The 13156-nt window shown below is 38.0% G+C and overlaps 1 protein-coding gene across 1 annotated transcript in view; it reads left to right on the plus strand.

Annotated features, from left to right (window-relative positions):
• Nucleotides 1-1166: 1166 nt before the first annotated feature.
• COL5A2 (collagen type V alpha 2 chain) overlaps nt 1167-13156 on the plus strand; it is a 201670-nt gene continuing 189680 nt past the window's right edge. The window contains 1 exon segment of the mRNA XM_043998231.1: nt 1167-1411. Within this exon segment, the coding sequence (XP_043854166.1) occupies nt 1318-1411 (94 nt within the window). The 5' untranslated portion in view covers nt 1167-1317.

The raw sequence follows: 13156 nt of genomic DNA on the forward strand, positions 1-13156 counted from the left end.
TTATTTAGAGGCAGTGGGAAACAACTGGAGTTTACTTATTAGTAATTAACAGGCAGCATTTGAAGTCAGATTCTCTCTCTCCAGAGTCAGTGCTCTAGCCACTCTACTATGCTGCATCAGTTACTGCACCATGCTGGGTAGCAGCTCTTATTTACATGTGGGGAAATAGGTAGTTCAATCTCCTCATTTTATTAGGAAGAAAAAAAATAGCCGGGAAGTGACCTGGTCAAGGCCATATAGACAGGATGCAAAATTGCAAGGATTCGAGCCCAGCTTCTCTGATTCCTACTTCATTAAAATAAGATAAAACTACTATCCTGTCCCTGCACCCCCTGCCAAAAAAAAAAAAAAAAAGTAGGTTCCTCATTTAAAATCTATCTGGATAGGGGTTGGTGGATATAAAGTACTGTCTTCGGAGTCATAAGACCTGGGCTTAAAACCCTCCTCTGCTGCTGACGGTGTGACCTTGGGCAAGTCATTTAATGTACCTGGGCCTCAGTTTTTCTCATCTTTAAAACAAAAGGGTTGGATTAGCTAGCTTCTGAAATCCCTTTGTCTATGATCCTATGGCCAAGGGTACCTATCTACAGTATTTCTGACAGCCTTCCCGCCTTCCAAAATATAGGGAAAACAGTGAACATTGGGAAATTTTAAAAAAATGCTCTGCACTTAGAAAGAAGGAAAGGGTTAAAGTTTGACCCAGCAAACTGAAGGTGGAGGGAGGGGGGGGATCTTTGAGGTCTTTAAGTATCAAAGAGTAAGTTAGAGAGGGGGTGGTATATTGCCTCCCTAATGACTTTCTCAGCTGAAGGGGGGAAAAAGAGGGTGTGTGTCTGGGGGGAGGGCTGAGGAGGGAAAGGAGGGCTGGGTGGGTAATAATACGATCCTCTTTTCTTCATCCAGGCATTTCTCTCCTCAAATAAGTTTTGTTCTCTTCTTAAGATGCAGCAGAAGAGGGTTTTAAAACAAATGTAAAAGGGAAAGTTCAAGGCACAGGGAAGCCTGTTCTGATTTGGTTGTTTACCATCAATCAGACCGTTGCTTGGCAGAGACTGGATGATTATGAGCCTGAACAAACTAAAAAGGGGCAGGAAAAGAAGTGGAGGCAGCATTCTTCCTATTTAAAGCTGCATCACTTGAAAAAAGTGTTCGCAGACCGTACTGGAGCTGGTGCTGAAAAGGGGGGCTTGCAGCTTTTGCCTTGGGGCTGGTGCTGAAAGGAAGAGATCCCCCAGCTGACTTCATGGTGCTAAAGTAACCTCACAATTTGCACTTTTCACTGCCCAGGAGGACACACATGTCTAATATTTAGACGTGATGGCAAACTGGGTGGAAGCAAGGACTCTCTTCATTCTTACTTTTTTATTAGGGCAATTTGTCTCAATAAAAGCGCAAGACGAAGGCGAGGATGGTGAGTTTGCCTTTTGCTTTTGTGTGTGAGTGCCTGTGTGGTGTTTATTGCATGGACGGGTAATAAGTGGCCTGTTTAGCCTCTGGAATACAGTGAATTAGGTTACCGGGGGGATGTTGTTCTGGTTTGGGGGCTGACAAATTTGCACCTGGGAAAATGCTCTCAAGACACCCAGGAAGGTTCTAAAGCGTGGACTCTCCGGGGCGCCCCAGCTCCCTCCCAAGCGTCCGCTGCATTGTTCGGCAAACACACCCAGGGAAGGACAATTCTGTGCGGAATGTTTCTGGGAAGCCCTAGGAAGGAAGAATCATGCTGCCTAACTGTGAAGAGTTGAAAGTTTGCAACAAAAGGAAATCACTAAAGTAAAAGCGATTTTAGAGCTTCCCTGCTTTCTGGGCTGTGCAAGAATCTGAATTCTTTGAGCAGAGAGAAGTTGCTGCAGAAACTTTGTAGGGTGGAGTCCCCCTTTCCCCCAATACTTTACTTCAGTTGCTTCATAAAACTCTTTGTTTAGAGAAACCTTTGCTACAGCTATGAGCTTTTCTCGACTTCTTCGTGTCCCAGCCTCGTTTCTGATTCTCGTTTCTTTTCCCTCTTCATTTATGATATTAAACTCATTTTTGCTTTCAGGAGAGAGGTTTGTTCCGTTTGCCTCCCTGACAGCGATTGATGGAAACCAGCTTGCTCTAGCAGTGAGTGGTATTTTCCCACCCTACTGACTAGATTATCTGGACAGTGATAGTTAACTGTAGGATGTTGGATGGCAGGAAGCAAACATAGTTTGTGTATGTCTTACTTGGCATGGAGTTAAAAGTGTCAGCATTTCCTCTAGCACACATTGTTTTAAGATAATCAGTCTCATATAATTGCCAAATGTGGCATTGTAATTTGGCAGCACGTAAGTGAGGACACATTTGGGGTTTTAGTCCTGTGGATTTCTCTGTGTTACTGTAATGACCAATGATTGTCGAACTGTAATTTTCTGCTAGGTCTGAAGCTTCATTACCTCCACCAAACTATACCCCTTCCAACTCCCCCCTTCCCAGGAAGGCTGCTCTCTCATATGCTATCAATTAAGCTTCCCAAATAGTTTATTGTAGATACCCATCACAAATGACTGTAAAATCCGAGACTGCCAAATTAAACACAAGATATGTTAAATTCATTGGCCAATTCCTTGGGCAGCTCGATTTTATTTACTACTCATTCCGTTCACCACCCCCCCCCCAACCCTCCCACCCCGCTTTTTTTTAACTGACATGAAGGTTCCTTCAGGGTCTGAAAGTTTTAGGAACATTTGTATCAGTAGGTTGGTCAAATGGAAAATGAAAACTTTGGAGGAAACACCCAACAGTTTGTGAGGAGCCCCATAGAGGGGGCACTTTCTGCAATCTTGGATGTGTTATTTCATATGATTGTCATAAAACAGGATATTCTATAAATGGTAAATCAGCAGCCTCTTTGTAATGGAATAGAATAAAAATTCTGCTTACGTTAAGGAACAGTAGAATAACTTCTTTGAACTTAACATCTTGATCTGAAAGGGTTAAAATCTTTTCAGTCGTATGCTTACTGAGCATATGGGAACAAGTCTAATAAAGTAATGAAAGGCATTTTGTAAAAAAATAAATAAATAGAAGTTTCAACTATTCTTCCCCTTGACCTTAATTTAAAAAGGGTCTACAACACCATTAATGTTGCTTTAAACAAACAAAAAAAAGTAGTGTAGTTGTTTTTAAACCCTGAGCAGGGTTTTATTTCCCCTAATTGCTGATTTAGATAAATGCCAGAAATGGGATTCTCAGGGCAACAAAACCCCAGACAACTTCCATATATTTTACTTAATAGAAAACATGTAACCTACTACAGAATGATCATAAAAAAGAAACTCTATCTCTGTCTAGAGAATTTGTTTAATTAAAAGACCTGATTTAAGCTAGTAAAAGGAAAATATTCAGAAATCAGAGCCTTTAGCTGTGCTTAATTGGTGGTGTAGCTGCTGACTGTGGGGCCTTGGCATACAGCTGCACGGCTCACATACCCTGCAATCTCTTACTTCCCTTGCTCAGACATGCCACATACACATCCCCAGGGATTGCTTAACAACACTTCTTAGGTGTCAGAGTTTAGAAACTCTCTGTAAAGTCTGTTTTAAGGGAGGAGAAAATGGATGTATTCTTCAATCAAAAAGCAGTGCATAGGCCACATGTGAAGAATGAAAATGCTTTATAAATGTTTGAAATGACTAAAATGATCCACTAGGACATTCAATTAATGTAGTCGAGTTTTTGCATAAATATGTCCCTTTTAAAATGTAAAGCTCTGTTGCAACATGTAAGAAGTTTTTCCAAATATTTTTCCACTCATGATTTAAAGGCACATTTTCCTACTGTTGACTATGATGGTTTGTGAGAAATTTGAAATGTGAACATGCTGTCTCTTTGACAGAATTTTTCTTCTATGAGATTGGTAGTAAATTTATTGTCTTTTGGTGCTATTTTTTTTTTTTGCAGGGCAGTGGGGGTTAAGTGACTTGCCCAGGGTCACACAGCTAGTAAGTGTAAAGTGTCTGAGGCCGAATTTGAACTCAGGTACTCCTGAATCCAGGGCTGGTGCTTTATCCACTGCACCACCTAGCTGTTCCCTTTTGGTGCTATTTTAAGGGGAAAATTGCAATCTTCAAACATACAGTAAAGGAAAAATTGTGCTAAAATTAGGGCCTACTTTTTGTTTATAGTTCCAAGTTCTTTTATATTTTATAGTATAGTTTTGTTTATAGTTCTAAATTAAATCAAGTTAGTTGAGATAAAGGTGTCAATCTTACATGTTCAAATGGTTATTTTTTAAAATTTTACATGTTTTGTGTAAAAGAAACTTCCCCCTATATTTAAGATACAGATTTTTAAAAAATTCCGTTGGCTAGGAAATGAAATGTTTTCTGGTATTAGAAAAAGGAAATGTATAATAAAATGTGTTTATGAGAATGATTAATAAGATTACCTATAATCATCTGGTCAAGAAGTATTTATTGATATCCTACTATGTGTCAGACACTCTATGAAGTACTAGGGATGCCAGAAAAGCAAAAATAGTCCCTGTCTTCAAGGAGCTTACAATCTTAAGGTGGTAAACAACCCATATATATATATATACATACACACACATACATACACATACACACATATACATATAAATAAAATATGTGAAGGACAAATTGGAAATAACAATACTAATAGCATTGTAAGTGCTATTAAGGTAACTGAGGCAGACAGAGGTTACGTGATTTGAACAGGGTCACAGAGCTAGTGTCTTAAGTCAGATCTGAACTCAGTTTTTCCTGACTCCGAATTCACTATACCCCTAGATGACTGACATAATCTCAAAGTGAAGGAGCTGGCATTAAGGGAGACCAGGAAAGGCTTATTTACAGATAGTGGAGTTTTAGCCAAAACTTGAAGGAAGCCTCTGCCAGGAGGTAGAGATGAGGTTCAGGTAGATTGTTCACATGATCACTACTAGGGACAGCATACAACACTTCGTTTTTCATAAGACTTCAAGTAGCCCTCAGTTGGCCTTTAGTTACTTAATCAAACATGGTCTAGGTGGAGAATTTAGAAAGTTATTCCCAAAAAGGGCTACTTGAAGTCTTGTGAAAAGTGAAGAATCAATAGTTGGGATTGCTTTTTTCAAATATTGAAGAATCTGAAACTGAACCAGTTTTCTCTTTATTCCCTGGGGGCAGAAGTAAGAATAATTTTGGTGAAATAAGAGTTGCCTAGAGCATTAAACAGAAAGAGAATATTGTTTAATTTTTGGAAATTTAAATCAATCTTTCTGTAACACATATATCTAATAATATGTATTTTTACAAATATAATCTGGCTAGAGTTGGCTAGGAAGTAAGAGTGTCTAAAAGGGTCAGGGTCATAGGTTTGATTCCCTTATGAGCCAATCGAATCCCATTTTCTGTGACTACACACTCCATCCTTAGTATTAATCAGCCATCTTGCAAAGGTATACCCATGAGAGCTGATTGCTAAATCTTTCAGGTGAGCATTTGTCCCTTGGAAACCAGGAAACACTACAAATCAGGGATTGATTTATTATTTTTTATTTCTAGATTTAATAAAATGATGGATGCAAATTAAACTTAAAAATATTTCACAGGTACATTTTTTCCTCTCTAGAAATCCTCCTAAACATTTACCAGTACACCACTGGCTAGGTGTTGCTCTAAGGGAATGGCAACATATGAACCTGACTAGGCAAGATCCTGCCATTGATAGACAGGAAGGTTATGAGCTAAAAACTCCTTGAAAAGCTATTAACTCAATTTGAAGTACGTTTCAATTAAATATTTTGAAGGTTAATATTGGTTCCCATGTTGAGAAGATACTATTTTGTTTTCTTGATTATGTGTTAGCCCCACATGCATTCTTGCTGTCTTCGTAATACTAGTATAATGGCACCTCACTGAGAACACTTCTGATCATCTATTTATTGCAAGGCATCACTGTAGGGGTGATCCCAGTTAAGGTAGGCTACAAGATGGGTTTATCTTATGCTGAATTCCATTTTGTAGCCACTATTATAGCAAAATCTAACATAATTCCTCTTCCCACATGACTTCCTTATATTCAGAGAAACACAATATTTCAGAGTTGGAGGAACCTCAGGTTTTAACTACTACCTGTAAAGTAATTCCCCCTACAACATTTTCAAGAAGTCATCCAGCCTTCACAAGACCTTCAGTGAAGGGGAACCACCATCTACTAAGCCATTCCATTTGACTTTTGAAAAATTCTGATTGATAGAAAGTTTTTCCTGATGTTGAGCCTAAATTTGTCTCTTTGGAGCTTCCACACATTCACATTACTACTTGCTTGGTTTTTGTGATCCAAGCAGAACTAGTCTAACCCCAGTGCATTGTGACAACTCTTTTGATGGAAGTTATCAGTCATGTCCCCATTAAGCTATCTCTTATCTTATTCCTTTCAATACAATTCAGGGTAATTCAATGAATGTTACATACCTACTATATATTAGGTCCTGGTGAAATGAAGTGACATAGTTTATGCTCTCAGGCTTATAGCGTAATAGAGGAATATGGCATGTATCAGTTAGGTATAATACAAAGTAGAATATGGTTGAGTGAAAAAGATATTCAATCAAAGTGCTCTAGGAAAATTTAAGCCAGTGATACAGGAGATGAGTTTTGAAGGAAAAAGTGGAAATGAGTGAGGAATATGCCCTATATGTGGAAACAGCCTTCTTGAATACACAGAGGGAAAAATGGCGTGTTGAAAGTGGGGAAGTAATCTAATTTGACTGGAACATAGATTGAAAAAAGATGATTAATGTGCAATGAGAGAAAGGAGGTAGGTTGGAGTGGGATTGTAGAGGGTTCCAACAACATGTGATGAAGATGTTTATATTTTATGAGCAATAGGGAGCCATTTTTGATTAGAGAAGTGACGGTTGCATTGATTACTAGGAAGATCATTTTGGCAGCTGGGTGAAAGATAGGGGAGATACTGGAGTCAGGGATATGAGTTAGGAGACTCTTCTAATAACCTAATAAAGGAATAATGAGGACAAAATATTGGGTGGTGGTGTTGGTACCGAGGAAAAGATAAATGAAAGAAATTCTGTGGTGGTGGAATGGCTAGGATTTGACATCTAATTTAATGTGGGGCTGTGGCAGAAGGAAGAGTGGAAGATTTTTCCAAAGTTTAAAGCTCAGATAATTGGGAGGATGATAATATCATGAACAGAAATGGGGAGATTTGGAGGAGAAGTAGACTTAAGGGGGAAAATGATGAGTTGTCTTCAACATAATGAGTTTGAGATATGAGTAGCATCTTCCACAGGAAAAGTGGATGCACTTTGAGTTGCCTTGATGAATGGATAGGATTGTATCTATACTGGCTATGCATATATTATTATGACTATAATGACTGTGCCTCATTCAGCATTATCAGTCTCCCCCCACTCCCTGCCCCCGAGGTTCTTAGTTCATTTAGAAAAAGGTAGATGGAGTAAGAGGACATTATTTTTTTCTCTTTGGTTTTATTTTACTGGGCCCTTTCACATACATATAATTAAAAGTAAACTCCTTAAGACTTTCAGTATATAATAAGATAAAAGAACCAATAGCCTTAAAGATGAACTGTTATTACTTAGTGAAATGCATTTTAATAGTAAAGTTTTAAATTGACAAGAGACATTATTTGTGTAAGAAATACACTCAGGTCCAGATTAGTGTGAATAATGAATCTCTTGAAATGGTTACATATATTCAAATTCTTGCTATGGGAATAGGTAATAATTATGCAAAATATGGTAATTGATTCCATACCAATAGAAATATACAGTGTGGGGGCAGCTAGGTGGTACAGTGGATAGAGCACCGGCCCTGGAGTCAGGAGTACCTGAGTTCAAATCCGGCCTCAGACACTTAACACTTACTAGCTGTGTGACCCTGGGCAAGTCACTTAACCCCAATTGCCTCACTAAAAAAAAAAAAGAAATATACAGTGTGAATTCGAATAATGCAATCCACTACAAAGGATTCATTATTCACATTAAACTAGATATAGTATTCATAAAAACATAAAAATTATAGTCTTTTTGATGTTAATTTTCTAATTGGTACAATTTTAATTGAATCCATAACTGTTTACTCTCCCAGAATAGGCTTATCTTTATAGTTGACTTTTCCCTCTTTCATCTTCTTGATCCCCTACATAGGTTACTGAAATTTGTCATATATTCTTGTGAAAGTTCTCTTGGTTTGCCCTTTAAATTCTATTCCTAAACCCCAATCCAGACCCTTCTTTCATTACTGGACCTCTGAAACAGTATCTTGAACTGTATACTGAAACAGTCAAACCAGTATTATTTCCCTTCCTCTTGTTTCCCTCTTCATCATTTATACACTGTTACTAGATTAAGTTTCCTAAGTACTTAAATAATTTAAGTATCTGAAATCTTGTTGCTATATCTACTTCCTCTACCAATCAGCCCCTCTATGACTTAGAATGTCTTCAAGAGTTCTTGTGGCTAAAAGTTTCATCAATGATGATGAATTTCTCCAAACTTGGATATGTTTGTCCTCAGATGACATACAGATAAACATATGGACCATCACTGGTTCATATTTAAAGCCTTTCCAGCTTGGTAGGACCTGCTACATCTTGTACTTTACTGCCATAACTTTCAAGAATCCAGGGTCCACTTCCACTCTATGATGAACCATTAGAATAAAAGAACCTTTAGAGAAAGTTTTGATGGAGTTTGTTAGCTTATTCTTCCCATACCCTGGATCAAACATCTACCAGTGCTCCCTACTACCTTCAATTCAATGTACATTTATTAAGCATTTGCTGTATGCAAAATAATAACTTCTCTGACTGGTTATCAAGGCTTTCTGAAAACTGACGCCATCCTGCCTATTCAGCCATACTTGCCAGTGTACTCTGTGGTTCTAGTTTGGCAGGCCTTCTTTCTGTCCCTTGTGCAAATGATGCTCTTTGTGTTTTTAAATCCTGTCATTGTTAGCTTTAGCTTTGTCTCTTCAATTAGATGTTAAGTTTCCTGAGGCTAGTCACTCTGTCCTTTCCTGTGCCCATCATAGCTCTAAGAATATAGTAAGTGCTCAATAAATACTTGGATTATGGGTTGATAAAAGTTTTATAGAAAGCTAGAGACATAATTTTTACCATTCATTCTTTCTTTCATTCAACAAACATTTATTATAGGTAAGACACATATGTAGGGGAATGCTAACATATATTTGATATAGTCCCTCCTTTAAAAAGAACCTAAAGAATTTATTGCCTAGAATATCCATGCTAATTTATTAGGCATTTAAATTTTTAACATGTATGCTTGTTCACATTTTTGCTTTACAGTGAGTACATAGATGTTATTTATTTGGTAGTATTTTATGGTATTTTAAGACTGATGAAATCTTTAGAATTTTGAACACAAATATTACTATAATATTATTATATTTGTGGCAGTGTGGTGTAGTGGATAGAAAACTCTACTGTATTGCATAATTGTATTGTACTGTATAACCATGGGCAAGGCACTTAACTGCTAGGAGCTTTAGGCAACTCTGAGATTCTCTAAGTGGATGGATTGTGATCTCCACTGGTGTGGGAACTCTTTCCCATAGCAACATAAACAGATCTTTTCTCATAGGATGGATTACAACAGTCTACTTTGAATAGAAAATTTATATGCTGAGGTGATTTTAATTGAATTACCATTTTATTATGACTTTTGGGAATTTCAACGATAGAAGTTTGATCTCTCTACTATGCTGCTGTATTAACAAGTCCATTTTAAATAATTCATAGCTAACATTCAAGGATAGTAAAAATGCTGTCTCCTCTATAAATCTGCCTCTTTTTAAAGATATGTTCATGTAAGCAAGCAATGTGATAGGATTGCCAAAAAAACTTAATGTGATCTTGGATGCATGAAGAGGGGCATAACTTCCAGAAATAGGGAGGTCATTGTCCCACTGTACTTTGCCCTCATCAGCCCTAATCTGGAGTATTGTGTTCAGTTCTGGGTGCAACGGTTTTAAAACAGACGTTAATAAACTGCAGAATATTGAGAGGAGGGCCACCAAGAGGATGAAGGGCTCGAAGCAATCAATGATGCATGGAGATCACCTGTAGTAACTGGGCATATTTGGTCTGGAGAAATGTGATACAAGGGAGATATGATAGTACTTGAAGAGCTGTCAAATGGAGGAAGAATTAGGCTCTTTCTGTTTGGACCCAGAAGACAGGCAAGGCCGGTGGTAATGAGTAGAAGTTGCAAAGCAGCAAATTTAGGCCTGGTGTCAAGATAACATTTCTAACTATTAGAGTTGTCCAAAAGTGGGATGATTGGTCTTTATAGGTGGTGGGTTGATCAGTTGCCATATGTTATAACAGAGATTCCTTTGGTTTATGAATTGAATTAAATGGCTGCTAAGGTTCCTTTCAAATAACAAATTCTGTGATATCTGTGATATGATTTAGATATAGCTTATATTGGTCATATGCTACCTTACTCTTCTATGCTCTCTATCTCATCCAACCCCTTCCTGTCTCTTTCTCTGTCTCTGTCTTTGACTGCCTCTCTCTCTCTCTCTGTCTCTCTCTCTCTCTTTCTCACACACACACACACACACACACACACACACACACACACACACACACACACACACACACACACACTTCCTTGGTTGGTCCTTGTAACTAGAAAATGAAAGATCATTGGTCATCAGTGGATTCATTCCACTCTCTGAGGGTACCTCATACTTGCCCACTATCCCTGTGAGCTGCAGTTTATTTTGCACTTGGAAATTATGACAGTCATAAAAGCCTCACTCGGCATTGAAAATTGGAAGCTTATTTTCCACTCTGTGTGTTACTCCGGGTCATATTTGGAATGTAGGGAATTGCTTCATTGCAAAGGGATTTACAGGCAGTTCTCAGCTCTATTTGGATACAGTAGTGGGGATGATCATCTTTTCCCAGACTTCTCAGCATGTTTCTTCATATTCCAGAGAACTGTTAGTTTACTTCACTCCCAGGAGACTTTTGTGAGCTTGACTTTATAAAGCAGAACCCAATATCTCATTTCCCAGTTCTATTCATGTTTGGGGGTTCCTTGCTTTCATGGACATTTGATTTCCATTGTATTTTTTCTAAGTTTTAAAACTGCAGTGGTTTTAGCTTGAAAGAAGCGTTGCATTTGAAATTTGAACAGGCTAGAAACGCATAGCCACCAAATTCCTTAGCTCCAGCATAGACATTTAGGGGCTTTTGTTCTGTGATCTTTCTCATGTAATGTTGGGGAAAGATCACCACACTTGGGATCAGAACTAGACTTGAGTCCAGTGATCACCACTTAGGAACTGTGTGACCCTGAAGTTACTTCAATATCCCCACCAGACATGCAGATAATGATGCCTCCTATAACTACACCTAGAGTTTCTATAACAATCAAATAAGCTAATACATGTGAATCACTTTTAATATAAATCATGCACAGCAGTGACTCTAAGTTAATCAGCTGAAGGGTACTTTGGATTACTAATATTAATTTTTAAATATTTCTAAGCCTTAAAGACTTTAGCCAGACTTGTTTTGAGGCAGCTGGTGGTGCTGTGTTTAGAGCACTGGACCTGGAGTCAGGAAGACTTGAGTTCAGATCCAGTCTCAGATATTTACCATCTGTGTGACCATCGGCAAGTCACTTTGGCTCTCTTTGCCTCAGCTTCCTCAAATGTAAAATAGGGATTATAATGGCACCACTCCACTCTAATAGAGTTGTTCTAAGGATGAAATGAGATAGTATTTGTAAAATGTGCTTAGCACAGTACATGGCACATAGTGGGCACTAGATCAGTGCTTAGTCTCTTCCCTTCTTTATTCCTTTCAGATCTTCACGGCAGGTGTACTAAATCTTCGAGGTAGCTCAGTGGTGCAATGGATAGAGTCAGGAAAACTGAGCTTCTTAAGTTCAAATATGCCCTCAGATACTTACTAGCTGTGTGACCCTGGGTAAGTCACTTAACCCTCATTATCTCAGTTTCCTCATGTATAAAATGAGCCGGAGAAGGAAATGGAAACCACTCCAGTATCTTTGCTAAGAAAACTCCAAATGGGATCATGAAGAATCAGAGATCACTGAAATTACTGAATAACAACACTAAATCTTTTATTTCATCCTTGTAGGAAACTCCCAGTGAGAAATTTCCTCAACCAAAGTTGAGGGCATGGGTACCAGGGGGCAACATTTCTGCAACTTATGGTCTTACATAGTGGCCTGGGACCCTGATAATCTAATTTCCCTAAGGTCACAAAGCCAACAGTTGTCATAGGCAGAACTTGTACCCAGGTCCTCCTGAGTTCAAGGTCCTGTTCTCTATCCGTGATCCCAAAATGCCTCCAACATTATATTTGTATTCATTTTCTCGGGGGAAAAAACCCAACAACTTGTCTCAGGGGAGAAATGAGAAATTCTGCTGGAGTGACTGAGGAACAAGTGACTGCCATGAGCTTCAGGTAAGGGGAGTTAAGGCATGGTTTGCATTCCCATGTGTGGCTACAAACCTCTTTCATCATAAAAAAGTATTCCTGTCCTTTCAGAAGGGAGAAGTGATTTCAAGGCAGACAAGAGCAATTGTGATTTGACAATTCTCTTCCATACAACTTTTGACTGAAAATAAGAAAGAAAAAGAAACGAGTGAAAATTAAGCTAATGAATGAGCAACAGTGAAAATTCTATCAGGGGACATGTGACCAGTTATCTTTTGACTGCAGGTAGCATAATTCTAGGCATGTTTTTTTTTTCTTTTCACATTAATCCTCAGTGGTCCCAACTCTGATGACTAGATGGGACGTGGTTTTTTTCTGTGTGGTTTCTTATGCGTTTTTCTTTATTTCCCCTTTAGCCATAGAAAAACTTTAGGAAATTTTGATGATAAATAACTCATGGGATACTAATCCAGTAAAGTTTTCATTATATTGGGAATATTTAAATTGATATAGCCTTGTTATAATTTTTTTTCATAAAGAACTTATTCATGTAGATGACTGAATACAAGTAACTAAAATACTATAAAAGCAGATATTTTAGATAACAATTCCTGAATCTTAAACTAGATTATTGTAAAGAGTTAGCTTGCATACATATATCTATAACTTTATGTAAATGATCTGGTTACCCAATTCA

The sequence above is a fragment of the Dromiciops gliroides genome, chromosome 3 (genome assembly GCF_019393635.1).
Source record: "Dromiciops gliroides isolate mDroGli1 chromosome 3, mDroGli1.pri, whole genome shotgun sequence".
NCBI lineage: Eukaryota > Metazoa > Chordata > Mammalia > Microbiotheria > Microbiotheriidae > Dromiciops > Dromiciops gliroides.